Source organism: Arthroderma uncinatum (assembly GCF_011692745.1).
Source record: "Arthroderma uncinatum strain CBS 119779 chromosome Unknown scaffold2, whole genome shotgun sequence".
NCBI lineage: Eukaryota > Fungi > Ascomycota > Eurotiomycetes > Onygenales > Arthrodermataceae > Arthroderma > Arthroderma uncinatum.
In genome coordinates, this window is record NW_022983864.1 from 4,162,280 (window position 1) to 4,176,251 (window position 13,972).

Consider the following 13,972-nt stretch of genomic DNA (forward strand, 5'->3'; position numbering starts at 1 on the left):
TGGGTCGGGTATAGTCATGCGATGAGCCAGAGTGTTGATACCCGCTCCTTTTTGGGTTATTGGTGAGCTCGTCGAATTTGTTGACGGAGTTGGTGATTTCTTATTGAAGCTCAGCAATTTGCCTTTTCTGGTAAGAATTGTGCCCAAAGGTCGATTAGATAAGCTAAGCCGTTTTGGGACTTTGTATAAGCCGCGAAACTGGATGTCGGTATTGAAGCGAAGACTTATATATAATATCTATTGGTATATATTAAACGTATCTATCATCTTTCAAGTCTACGACTTCTAAGCAGTTGAAAGATGCACACTTGCTCTAACTTCCTCGCATGAGGTGCTTAATTGATATCACATGACCACGAGACAGTTCCGCGTCAGTTCACGTCATGGCTCCTCCACGTCGAAAGCCAGTGGTCGTGAAATACATTTATTCAGCATGACGTCTCACTGGGAGTTGCAGGATGCAGATGCGACCACCGAGGATAGTGATGATGATGATTTGGGGTACCCGAGGACCGCCAAAGTAGCCGCAAAGCGGCGTAGTCCCGCGCCGCTTCCTAGTATGTGATGCTATACCCTCTCGATATCAATCTTCCTACAGGGCTGATGAGGCTGTTCTTAAAGGCGATAGGCCTTCAAAACGCACTAAGGCTTCGCGAGTATCTCCGGTAACACCTAGCAGGGAAGATACAGTCGACTTGTCCAATATTCCAAGCGAACAGAGTGACCACGAATTTAACAATGGCGAAGCAGTGTACAAGGAGTTTAAGAACCGTAAGACTGTCCAGCGAAGGAAGTCAGCTGCACAGATGCGCAAAACGCGAAAGGTTCAAAAGGTTCAACGGGACTCTATTGTTGGTCGTCGTCCGCGTGGAGTTGAAAGCCGCAGGCCGGTACGTCTACCGCGGGAATATGGCGACGTCACTTCTGATGAGGATATGATGGAACATACCTTACCGGACTACCTACAAAGGCGGAGCGGCGTCTTTGATAAAAAGAGGGAACAGTTGCTAGAGGCTGGGTTAAAGCTACCGCCCAATTTCGATGATATGGAATTTTCAGATGATGAGCAGCTTGATTCCCTGATGGAGAAACCGGGCTTTTCCCATGTGAAGCCGTCACGCAAGTACGAGGACATCCAGTTGCCGTACTCGTTAGGCTTGATACCCGCGCCAATCGCTCAGTGGCTTCGTGATTATCAGGTTGATGGGGTTAGCTTTCTTCATGAGTTATTCGTTTACCAAAAGGGCGGTATACTCGGTGATGATATGGGTCTGGGAAAGACAGTTCAAGTTATTGCCTTTCTCACCGCTGCATACGGTAAAACCGGCGATGAGAGAGATGCTAAGAGAATGCGCAAGATGAGAAGAAAAGGCGAATCTACCTGGTACCCACGAACCTTGATTGTGTGCCCTGGGACGCTTATCCAGAACTGGAGAGATGAACTTGACCGATGGGGTTGGTGGCATGTGGATGTTTATCATGGAGAATCAAAGGATGCCGCTCTCAAGTCTGCTGCATCCGGGAGGGTGGAGATTCTAATCACCACATATGTTACCTATCGTTTGAATCGAAGTGCTATTAATATGGTGGAATGGGACTGTGTGGTCGCGGATGAGTGCCACATTATCAAGGACCGAAAATCGGAGACCGCGAAGTCGATGAATGAAATAAACGCGCTATGCAGGATTGGTCTTACGGGAACCGCCATTCAGAATAAGTATGAGGAGCTATGGACCTTACTGAATTGGACGAACCCTGGAAGATTTGGTCCCATCTCCACCTGGAGATCTACGATATGTGAACCGCTGAAAGTCGGGCAGTCTCATGATGCCACAGTTTACCAACTCAGCAGAGCAAGGAAGACTGCAAGGAAACTGGTAAACAATCTTCTTCCAGCCTTCTTCCTGCGACGAATGAAGTCTCTTATTGCAGATCAATTACCGAAGAAAAGTGATCGGGTTGTCTTTTGTCCTCTCACAGAAACACAGTCAGAGGCATACGAAAATTTCTTGGATAGTGATATAATTGACTATATTAAGAATTCATCTAACTACTGTCACTGTGGGTCAGGCAAGAAGGCTGGGTGGTGCTGTCGGATGATTTTACCCCAGGGAGGCAAATGGCAGAGCTATGTCTTCCCTGCTATTTCAAATCTTCAGAAGCTCAGCAATCATCTTGCAATACTAATACCACAGCCTATGGATCCAAAGGATAAACAGGCAAAAGATTTGGAAATGTTACAAGTCGCTGTGCCAGACCGTTGGAGAGAGTTATACCGTACGCGAGGCTCAATTTTGAACTACTCGAATCCAGAATTTTGTGGGAAGTGGAAAATTTTGAAGAAACTTCTCAAGTGGTGGCATGCGAATGGAGACAAAGTACTCGTCTTCTCTCATAGTGTCCGGCTACTTAAAATGCTACAAATGCTTTTCAACCACACGAGCTATAACGTGAGCTACTTAGATGGGGCAATGACTTATGAGGACAGGTCCAATGTCGTTAACTCTTTCAACTCAGACCCTCGGCAGTTTGTCTTTCTAATATCCACCAGGGCAGGTGGTGTAGGCCTCAACATCACCTCGGCGAATAAAGTTGTTGTTGTTGATCCAAATTGGAATCCTTCTTATGACCTTCAGGCGCAGGATCGTGCATATCGAATTGGCCAACTCAGAGACGTGGAAGTGTTCAGACTAGTGTCCGCGGGCACCATTGAAGAGATCGTCTATGCCCGCCAAATATACAAGCAGCAGCAGGCAAATATCGGCTATAATGCCAGCACTGAGAGACGATATTTCAAGGGTGTTCAGGAAAAGAAAGATCAAAAGGGGGAAATCTTTGGTTTGGCAAATCTCTTCGAATATCAGAATAACAACATTGTTTTGAGGGACATCGTGAATAAAACGAACATAGCAGAAAGCAAAGCTGGCGTCCAAGTCATTGAATTTGAAATGGAGGGAGAACAGACTCCTGATAACCCTGACGGAGAGGATGAAAAACCCTCAGCCTCTCTAGTGGACGAGGACGACGATGTTGCAATAAGCCAACTTGCCGCTCTAGTTCGTGGTGAAGCCGATTTTCTTAAGAACTGGGGAGGTGAGGCTAACAAAAAACCCACTCCAATGCTCAAGCACGACCCCATCCAGGCCATTCTTGCCGGCGCAGGCGTGGAATACACACATGAAAACACCGAGGTTGTCGGGCCTTCCAAAGTCGAAGCCCAGCTCAGCCGTCGTGCTGAAATGGTTAATGACGGAGAGGAGGTTGGCGAAGAACAAGTCTTCAGACCAGAATCGAGAGACGGAAATTCTACCAGCATTTTTGTTCGTGGCAAGCATGGACAGTCAGCTCGATTCAAATATCATCCTCCCCATGACGTTATGAAGCGCCAATTCTGTAGCATGGCTACACGCTACGGTTTCCGGGACGTGACCGAATTTGCACTTACAGTCGAGGGTTTGACCCAAGCCCAGCGGAGAATGTGGCTGGAGAATTGGTATAAGGAACGAAGGGAGAAATTGCTTGGTGATGGAAAGCCCAAGGAGCCTCGTGAGATTACTTGACCTACAAGAGGTTCAGAGTAACATCCACCTCAAAAAACATACGGAACAATGGACCGGGTACCCCCATCACAAAGATTTCGCAATTTCAAGGGAGGTACAGACGCCGTATCAGACGCATTTGCACGCTTTGCTGGGTGACGTGGAGCGGTATAATATTTGCAACTCTCTTCTATTTATACTCGAATGCTAATGTTAATACAGTGCAAGCAAGACTTTCCGCCATAATATATATACCTGACGGTTTATATTAGGATCATCCAAAAGGAAAGAGACCGTGTCAAGACTGGCCGGATAGGTTTCTCGACAGCCAAGGGGATATGCAATTATTATAAAGCATAGAGCACCACAGGTTGTGTTATTATTAGAAGATACCAAGCATTAGCAACGTATTGCAAAAATTATATTACGTTGCGTATACCTCGACGCTGCTGTATGAAGCACGAGAAATACACGGAGTCAAGAATTAGTTCTCCGAAAGTAGGGAGTATGGAAAACTCCCAACGATATTCAATTAAAGACGCCTTCCCACAGGCATTACCATCCCGTCCATATGACTCCACGCTCCGAGAACGTATACAAACTAAACCCGCATTGTAGCCGCCGCTTCCCAGTAAAAACTCCCAAATAGTAACCCATACCTCAAAGCCAGGATAAAGTCCAGAGCGCCGGGAGGTTAGGCCATTTTTCCTGCCACTTAGCGAGTATTTCAGGAACTCTCTCATCAAAGCCTTTCCTAGCATTGCCGGTTCCTTGGTCCCATCCGCTAGGTCCATTCAATCGCCGCTCTTCGTCAGCCACCTCATTGAGCCTGTTCGCCAGATCAAGTATCCCTTTACTTCCGATCAAGGCTTCCTCATGGTTGTCCCTGATATCGACGTTAAAGACGTGAACGGGTCTGTTCAAAGGTGACCCTCGATTCATGAGATCCTCCACGACCGCGTCCCAACAGCGTTCCTCGCATGTTATAATAACATCGACGACACCGCCTTCCGTTCCAAGACTACCCTTATCGCCCCTCGATACATGATCTAAACGAGGCATTCCTGGGTTCCAGTCTTGAAACCGCTCCGGTCCCCATTTTACGCCCTTATTCCGTTCTAGCATGGGAAGAACTCCGTTATTGCGGTATAGTCTTGGATCTTTCGCTTGTAATTCATCATATATTTGCGAATAAGATACGGTATTAAAATTATAAACGTTGGGTTGAGTGATAGATGGTCCCGGCAAACGAACTAGGGAGCCCGTGCCGAATGATATGACAGAGTATGAAGATGGAGGTGCAGATAGACGATTATGGGCTTCCATGGATCGATTCTGATTTGCGGCACAAACCGTGCAGAATTTGAGCTTGAAAGAAGCTGATGTAGGATGAGGAGGGGTAGAATTGTTTACTACAGTGTTGTCATCTGGTGTCGACGAGGATGCATTTGCCTGTTCCGCAGGTGGTGGAGGCGGAGGTGGAGGCGGAGGAGGGTTTATTGTAAGAGCCTGGGTGGTGCCCTGCGCAAGGGCAGGATCTGTAGCCATGTTGAACGAGGGTCGAAGCTATACGGTCTAATTCTAGAGCAGCCGGATCTAGTCGCAAAACAGGTCAGCTACCAGCGAACTTCCATTTTGAGAACAAGCACGTGAGATACGAATTGAATCGGCATTTCAGAAAGTAAGTTGCGTATGTTAGGTTATCCTCAAGGGAAATAGGACAGCTCCAATAAAAAGAGGTTCATCATATGATAGAAGGTAGCAAGACGGAGGAATTGGCGGTGTTTATAGCATACCTTAGCATAAATATTCTAGTCTAAAGTTCATTCTCGTCATACACCAATAGCAGATATAATGACTGGCCGGTTCCTCTGAGTGGAAGACCTGAAACCAAAGTGTTCAAAGGTTGAAGACACCTCGACGTTCATTTAGCGAAGTTTTATACGCGGGTATATCACGTGATATTTTATTTTATTAGGTAATCCGCTGCCTCTGTGTCTATAGCTATTTTACGCTCTTATTTTAATACACGATCCCCCCAGAATTTTGGCTATTTCGGGGGAACTACATTATGAGCGATACATATCTTGTATAGATATATTCCCGTTCAGTAACCAGACGCTACCTCATCGCTAAATCGGAAACAAAAAACCAACGCGTACTATATGCCCCTTTTTGCTTAAAAACATAACCGAAATACTTTAAGGGTATATAGAGTTCCCTCACAGATCCAAAATCAAGAGGTTTTCGGGAGATGTAGGACGGGGGCTCTCGGCAGCAGGAGCTTCCGCTTTACTCTGCTCTAGTAGCTGCTTTGCCTTGAGACGCTCCAACTTAGTTCTTCGCAGCTTGTCTTTCCTGGCGTGGAACTCGATGAGGTGCTTATTCTTTTGGCGCCAGTCGGCCGTTGCCGTCTCGGGAAATTGGAAGAAGCAGCCGCTAGGTGCGTGGCCCTTCTGACCACAATAGTTACATGAAAGCCTCTCCGTGTAAGCGTCTTGGCTCTTTGCCTGTGGTTGACGTTGCACTTCAGGTTGTGCTTGTTGCGTGGGCTCCGGCTTGACTTCAGGCTTAACCTCAGGCCTGGGTTCAGGCTTGACTTCCGGTGTGGGCTGAAGCTTGGATTCAGGCTTAACCTCAGGCTTAACTTCAGGCTTCGGCTCAAACTTGGGCTCGGGTTTGGGCTCAGGTTTGGGTTCATGTTTCGGTTTCAGTTCAGGCTGCGGCTTTGGTGCCACAAGCAGCTTTTTAGCAGACTGTGCTGCATGTTGCTGTTTTTTCTGGTACAGCTTCTCGCGGAATTCAGCTTTCTTTTGAAAGAATTCAATGCCACTCTTGTGTGCTTTCTGCCATGCGGGGCTGGTTCTCTCAGGGTACTTGTAAAAGCATCCATCCTGTGTATGATGGAGCATTGAACAATATCCGCAACTGACTTTACCGTCTTCATCCACGGTGTCGACTTGAGCGCCGGAGGCATGGCTGCTGCTAGGTTTTGAGCCGGCAGAATGAGGCCCCTTGGCAATAGAAGAATTTATGGATGGGGTTGACTCAGGCTGAGGCTCCTCGCTAGCATCCTGAGATGAAGACGGGTTCAGAATGCGCGCTACCAATTTATCGGTCTCCAGAGTAACTGGCCCGTCTTTTGCATTGCGACCAGCATCAATTTCAGCTTGGATCATCTCCCTTGCCCGCTCAGAGACCCGTAGGCAAAGTAAGTCCTGGGCCATCCAATCTGGTATAGTAAAGCCCAATTTCCTTATTCTGGAGTAGTACCTGTGGAACGTTGAGATATACTCAATGTCGTTCTTGGCGTTGATAGTCATGAGCTTCTGAATGAGATATCGACGGTCATCTTCATTCACTAAGCTGCAATAAGATTCTATCTGCCTCCAGAGAAGGTAGGCTGACCGATTTGGCGGCTCTTCGATTTCCTCCTTGAATTGTGGGCCGATCGACTCGATCATATAGTCGTATAGCCATTCATTCTGAACCTCCCACAACTTCTGGTCAGTGGGAGAATCGGGCGGGCAAGTTTCCTCTCTGTTCTCCAGGATTGGTAGACAGGTCACCGCTTTAGCCTGTTCGAAGACCCGATCTTTCCAATCAGGAAACTTCTTCGCCATATGCAGAATTTTGGCGCGAGCCACCAAACTTGCGCGAGCTCTGAAAGCAGTAATCGTGTCCTCGACACTCACTCCGTCGCTGATACTGGGTTCCACAGACTTGGAGCTCTGGGCCAGTGGAGGAGATGGCGACGGTGTTGGTGGTTCTAGAGATGATGGCACCAGCTGGTTCATCTTGGTTTCCATCTGTTGGATCTTCCGCTGCATAGCACCCAGCATCTCCAGAATATCATGAATCCCAGGCATCTTGCCCATATCCGTGACTATATCTGCAATTCCATTTGTTTCCCCCTCGGCCCTAGCTTCGTAGCTCCCCCCAGTGCTGGACACACGACCATCCCAAACGTCGCTGGGCTCGGTAGACCTATTCGTCGATCCTACCGCTTCGCTTTGGTTTTCGGAGTCACGGCCATCGGGAGCTACAGATTGAGCTACAGAGGGGGCTACGGACGAGGTTCGAGAGGCCCCATTGACGTGCGGAGGCGGTGATACTGGTGGATCTGTAGAACCAGCGGTTGGAGAGAGCGGCTGAACCATAGTGGTTGGGAGCTACCAAGAAGGTTTAACAAGAAAGGAGTACTTGATGGTCCACGAAATCCTCAGTCGGATACTTATATAAAGTGCAACCTCGCGATTAGCCGCGAGGGGGCAACGAGCTCATGACCGCGGACGACCATATAAAAAAAATATATAGACACAAAAGAAATTTCGAGCTCCGCTCTATAAGCCAATAAGAGCTAGAGCATGTGACTTACCGCAACTCGTTTGTTTACAGTTCACAAAAAGTAGACAAAAGTACGAGGATTTCACCGCAACTTCGAAGATCCAATGGCCTGGGAGTGGGCACCGAGTGTCAAAGGGGCTTGCATATACTCGGTTGAGAACTAAATTTTGTCTGCTGGCGTGGCAGACTATGTAAAATTGACCACTATGAAATATTGAAAAGCAAAAAAAAGGAAGTACATATGATTACTTAATATATGACTAATGAACATAATATCACGTGGTATTATCGATACCCGAGTCATGTGATATGAAAATCAGCCGAGGTAAAAACAAGGTGCTTTCTTTGGATACGATACTTCACCCGGCTAACTGACAAGACGGCGGGTTGATATTGTTATTTCCACTGGCTAAACGAGCATTCACGAGCTAACCACGGCTAGTATACATTTATACGTATCTGGGGTAACTGTTAAAGCGGCATTAGCTCGCGTGGACCCCGCAGCTAACATGATAGTACCCCGGATAGATGTCGACCATTGCGTCTTGTCAATGTCTTCATACCTATATCCAGGCTAGAACCGAGCAAGCCTACCAGTGACTATACCTCTGGCACCATGAAGGCATCTAGCTCGACCGAAGGGTTCTTCCAAGCTCGGCCAATAGTGCAATCTCAGATAGAGGAGGATGTCGTACTTCGGCGTATCGTGTCTTTGCATCTACCATGCCCGTTACCATGGAGTATGGAGCAGGACTTGACTCGGTTCTCTCACCTAGTTTTATCCCGGCCAATTCTGAACTACGCTGCTGAAGCTGAACGCAACCAGCCCTATCTCAAGCCACTGACCACGTTCGGTGCTGAGAACAAGCAGGATTCGCTCGTTACCAGTGAAGGATGGCGCGCACTCCAAGATGTCAATATCAGAGAAGGATTGGTCGGGCTTGCACATGAGCCTGCACAACCTACGGATGACGTTCAGTGGAATGCCCGGGTCTTCAAGAGCATCAAAACTCACCTCTGGACACCAAGTTCGGCGATGGTGACGTGTCCAGGAAGCATGACGGATGGCGCTGCAAGATTGCTTAGCAGACATCTTGATGGTGAAAACGGCAAGGTCTTTGCCGAAGCGCTGAGAAGGCTTGTCAGCCGTGACCCAGCTGTTGCCTGGACGAGTGGACAGTGGATGACAGAACGCAAGGGAGGTAGTGATGTCCGCGGTACCGAAACGGTTGCTCGAAAGCTCACAGTTCAAGAAATGACCGAGGATGATGGAGTTGATTCCATCGGCCTGCCATTAGGCCCTTGGCGGCTTGATGGGTTTAAATGGTTCTCTTCGGCTACTGATGCAAATATGGCAATTATGCTTGCAAAGACTGGAGACGATGGCTCTATCAGTGCCTTTTATGCACCATTAAGGAGACAGGTCAACGGCAGAAATGGCGAGGAAAGCGAGCTAAATGGCGTGCGTATCCAGCGCTTGAAGAACAAACTCGGCACAAAGGCTCTTCCGACTGCAGAATTGGAAATAAAGGGTATGAGAGGATATCTGATTGGAAAAGAAGGACAAGGCGTCAAAGAAATCTCAACCATTCTCAACATCACCAGAGCCGGAAACTCGATCGCTTCTGTCAGTTACTGGGGGAGATCGTTAGCTATCTGTCGAGCATATTCGAAAGTGAGGGTCACTAGCGGCAGACGCCTCCAAGACACTCCCTCATACGTGAGGACATTAGCAAGAGACCACGCCAAATATGCCGCTAGCATGCACCTCGCTTTCCTTATCGTTGCCCTTCTAGGGATTTCTGAAGGCAGCAGCAGCGCATCATCCCAAGCTGCCAATATTAACATTATTCCAAAGGACGAAAAGCATAGCCTTGCATTGCTCCGGCTCCTTACACCCATGGCCAAAGCACGAACTGCCCTCCGTGCGATAAAAGGGGTACGAGCAAGCATGGAAAACCTTGGTGGGATCGGCTATCTTGAAAACGAAGATCCCATCCTTAACGTTGCAAGGATTTTCCGCGATACTTGTGTACTAAGTATTTGGGAGGGGACAACTGAGGTAATGGCCGATGACCTAATGCGAGTCGTTAAAGGTAGACAGGGTCCAGACTGTCTAAATGCGTTGGATAAATGGATATCCCATGCCCTGGGCGTAGCCAGGGCACATTCATTCAGCGCGGAAGCGGGGGTTCTTCAGCAGCTATGGGCAGAATTTTTGTCTGATGTTCAATCAAAGAGCAGAGAGGAGCTAAACTGGCATGGCAGGAAATGTTTGAAGGTTCTAGAACGCCTTGTATGTGGATGTTTGCTTATCTTGGATGCGTCTCGAGATGACAATGACCTTGCTCGAGAACTTGCAAAACGTTGGATCCTTAAAGACGCCGTCTCCCAGAGATCATGGACGGTGGAGGCTGACTGGGATAGTCGCATTGTCTATGGGGATAGCTTAAATGGACAGAGAAATGCTCATTTATAATTATTACGCCTATGAGATAGGGGATATAGTACTACCTTTGCAAATTTGTATATAAGAGGTTGATATATAGCTTATCAAATAGCACTCAATCCAATAGGTCAAATATGGAGAAACAAGAGAATGACTAGAGCTTGCCCAATATATCTTCACACGGTAGATATCAACTATACTTGTAAAGCCAGCCCTCAAAAAATGCATAATCTATTTTATGGTGTAATATCCTTGTATGTTTATGCCCTTGACTCACTAGATCAAGGGGAAATCTCAACCCATCACAACTCCCGATTACTTCCAAGTAATCCCCATCGCCATCTTATACTTTTATGATACCCTAGCCATGCTCAGAGATCTCGAATGCCGAATGCAGGTAATAGAAAATGAAGACAAATAAGAGCAAAGAACAGAAAATGATCCAATATGGTATCCCCGATTGATTCATGCCGGACGATGTCGGCTCTCTTGAAGCCTAAGAAACGAATTGTTGCTAGAATGCGTAGTGTCATCCATCCCTCCACCATCCTCACCATCAAGCCCTCCGACTCAAAAATGTCCATCGAAAACAGATCCGGGCCTAGGAACGAGAGAGTATTGGTATTGAGTATACCATAAAAGGAAAAGTGAGATTACTGCGGGAGCCAAAAACACGCCATCTGCTATTCAGAATTGTTGGTTCAACTCTAGCCCGACATTTGCGAAGGAAAGATGACCTCGTTGCTGATAGCATGGACATAGGCTGGTAAATAAGGCTTCCCTCGTTAGAACCCTATCTACTCTTAACGAATTGGCCTTGGTTAAATCTTGGGGATATAGCTCAGGGTTCGGCATCAAACAGTCCTCCCATACCAGGGGGCCGGTCGTAGCTTTCAACGGGCTTCTTCTGTGTGTTAATGTTGCCCGTGCCTGAAGAAACAGTTGGTTGGAGGGGGGCCATCATTCCGGGCATCCCGCTAGCACCTACAGCGATACGGTTATTACTCTCATTGTGGTCATGGTTAGAGTCGCCGAGAAGATCAGCGGTAGGGTGGGACACTGAAGATGAGGCCTTGTGCTGTACACTTTCCGGCATAGCTCCGTTACTGTCAAAATCGAGAAGACAATCCTTATCCTGGTTGGGTTTTACTGCTTTTGGCGCATGTGGAGGAATGTCAAGATCGTGGTTTACTTTTTGCCCTGGAAGGATCGCAGTGAATGCGAGAATTTGCTCTACTGCTTTAGAAGGGTTGTGCGAATCACTAAAAGCAAAACATGTTAATCTCGGGGGTATGCAAAAGACAGACAAATGGAGGGCCCATCATTAGTATCACTTACATATTGGCATTTATGATCCAGTCGAGGTTTTCTCGTCCTTCCTCTGACCCACCAGGGCCTCCATTGATGGCTCGGAAAAGTTTGGGTCTCCATTCGATATTTTCATGGGCTCTGGCAGCGGCTTCCTCTCGTTGTCGGTCCTCGATTTTTGTCTTCTCATCAGTAGCTAGTTCCTGGTTTCGTTCCAGTAAGGCTTGGACTGTGTTGTGCCAAAGCTTCTGGGATTCACGGCTTGTCTGCTCTTCGAGCGGCCGGCTGAGAGGTGGAGCATGCTTTGCATGCGTGGCATTGAAGAGTAGTTCTTTCTTTCCAGTCTATTTTATGGTATTAGCAAAATAAGCAGGTCAAAGTACGTCAGAACCATTGTAACCTACCGCAACGTCTCTGATGAACATTTCACCGTTCCAAAGCCCTGAAAGCTCGTAGTAAACCTCCCCGGTCTCATCATTCTTAATGGTTCCTCCAATGGCGTTATATGTACCGGAGAAATAGCCTCTCGTTTTGAACTCGAGGTCGGCAGAAAAATGGTTTTCTGGGCATTTCACGTAGCTATGGTCTCCAAGTTCATACTTCATTTTTCCGAACAGAATTCCGCGAGCGTACATATTTGGCTGTGTTATGATGCTAGACCGCAGTGTTAGTATCCACATAATTTAAAAGAGTTCATGCAGTGGGAGATTCCTACTATCTTTCGCCATGTCCCTCCTCCTTTCCTCGATTCAGGAACTCCATGTATGATATTCCTTCCATCATACTTGCTGCAGAATTGCCCAAAAACCTACTTCTAGGTTTTAAAGTGCCATCTATTCTGATATGATGCTCCGGTGCCATGAAGAAGTAGCTGGACTTAGGTGGATGATGCGATGTCTGTTCGGAAATATAATAACCCTTAGTGCCATCTGGGTAGTCCCAATAGCCTGTAAATGTTTCACCCAGGATAGGATTAAGGGGTTTTTTAACGCCTCTATATTCAAAGATGTTAGTAAGAACATAAGTTGGTCAACGATGAAGCCGTTCAAAGACATACGGTGGTTTGATATGCCATCCACTAAGGTAAAACTTGACCACGGAAACGAATCGTTGCAGAGGATCATCAATCTCTGGCATTGGTAACAGCGTGTCTGGGTGGGCCATGAAACTAATAGGTGGTGCAAACAAGGTCAGTAATTCGTATTTCCTCCCTTCTATTCCACCCCTCACATCAAGTATAAGAAGGTACCAAACGTACTTTGTGATTCTTTCCAGCATCGATCGCGGCTCCAGGAGGAACGTAGGTAGGACAACTCGGCTCAGGTCAGCGCCAGGTCGTAACTGGGAGATGATATGATAGAGTACTGTCAACAGCCAGAGTATGGCGAATTAGTATTGTTTGTTGTTAGATAACTCGGCTGCCAATGGAACCTCCGAGTAGAGCTTAGAGCAAACTCACTGTTTCCCTGATCCGGCTCTACGATTTCGTCTTCCCCTCCCGGGGTAGGGGGCCGGCTGGATTCATCTATGGACGAACGGCTGCCTATTTCGAAGGGACGAGGAGAATCCATCATCAGTATATAGCCATAAAACAAGAATCAAGCAGTTCGAATCGGAACAGCGGGATTAGGTAGAGTAGTATGAAGACATGGGGAAGCAAGCAGCGCAGTGCAACTTCTGAAATATATATCATGACGTACTGTTGTTCGTCGGGGTCCGGCGATGTGACACTGAGTTGGCTGGTGAATGACCATGCGAGCTGATCCCCGGTATTGGCAGCTTAGGCAACATCGTTAAACGTATTGGCGGCGAGCCGTGGACTTCTCCGGACTCTGCGGAATCAGCTGGTTATATAGGCGTAAGCTCTCTCTCGACAGCTCTCTAGCTCTCTAGCTCTCTGGTTCTCTTGACGGTTTCGCTCCGGAGACGAGTCGGTTTAAGACATCAAAGCGTGTGACTGTGGAAAATGGCCGGATGAGGAGGGAAACTGGCTGGTGCCGGGATATTTGCTGAATCGAAGCTCAGATGCTCTCTGGACGAGTGTCTATCTAGTGTCTCTGCAGATTCGCTGTTGTCTGGGTTTAATACTCGCTCGACGACTATGCGGAAGAGGCGGTCTTGAAGCTGGGATACGGTGGAGACAGGTCACTTTCCAACCAGGATGGAAGATGGATAGAAGAAGTAACAAAAAAAAAGAATATTCTCGATAAGCAGCTATAAATACTAATATGCAAGGCCGTGTGTCCCCTGAGCTGGTGAATGAACCCTGGACAGCCGGAATATATGGGATTGAAGGGAAGACAGAGCGACGGGCAAGTTGGTGACGTTG

At 47.5% G+C, this 13,972-nt stretch overlaps 5 protein-coding genes across 5 annotated transcripts; 2 read left to right on the forward strand and 3 right to left on the reverse strand.

Annotated features, from left to right (window-relative positions):
* Positions 1-433: 433 nt before the first annotated feature.
* Positions 434-3,560, forward strand: GIQ15_03240 (uncharacterized protein; the record flags this gene model as incomplete). Its single annotated transcript, XM_033550657.1, has 2 exons — positions 434-557; positions 622-3,560. The coding sequence occupies 2 exons, from the start codon at positions 434-436 to the stop codon at positions 3,558-3,560; spliced, it is 3,063 nt and encodes a 1,020-aa protein (XP_033407818.1).
* Positions 3,561-4,199: 639 nt separating this feature from the next.
* On the reverse strand, positions 4,200-5,087 carry GIQ15_03241 (transcription/RNA-processing factor Ssu72; the record flags this gene model as incomplete). Its single annotated transcript, XM_033550658.1, has 1 exon — positions 4,200-5,087. One exon carries the CDS (start codon positions 5,085-5,087, stop codon positions 4,200-4,202), a length of 888 nt encoding a protein of 295 aa, XP_033407819.1.
* A 674-nt stretch (positions 5,088-5,761) lies between these two features.
* GIQ15_03242 (uncharacterized protein) lies at positions 5,762-7,699 on the reverse strand (the record flags this gene model as incomplete). The annotated part of the gene is made up of 1 exon (XM_033550659.1): positions 5,762-7,699. One exon carries the CDS (start codon positions 7,697-7,699, stop codon positions 5,762-5,764), a length of 1,938 nt encoding a protein of 645 aa, XP_033407820.1.
* An 803-nt stretch (positions 7,700-8,502) lies between these two features.
* On the forward strand, positions 8,503-10,365 carry GIQ15_03243 (acyl-CoA dehydrogenase; the record flags this gene model as incomplete). The annotated part of the gene is made up of 1 exon (XM_033550660.1): positions 8,503-10,365. One exon carries the CDS (start codon positions 8,503-8,505, stop codon positions 10,363-10,365), a length of 1,863 nt encoding a protein of 620 aa, XP_033407821.1.
* An 811-nt stretch (positions 10,366-11,176) lies between these two features.
* On the reverse strand, positions 11,177-12,780 carry GIQ15_03244 (oxysterol-binding protein; the record flags this gene model as incomplete). The annotated part of the gene is made up of 5 exons (XM_033550661.1): positions 11,177-11,597; positions 11,674-11,987; positions 12,048-12,297; positions 12,359-12,637; positions 12,701-12,780. The coding sequence occupies 5 exons, from the start codon at positions 12,778-12,780 to the stop codon at positions 11,177-11,179; spliced, it is 1,344 nt and encodes a 447-aa protein (XP_033407822.1).
* Between the last annotated feature and the right edge of the window lie 1,192 nt (positions 12,781-13,972).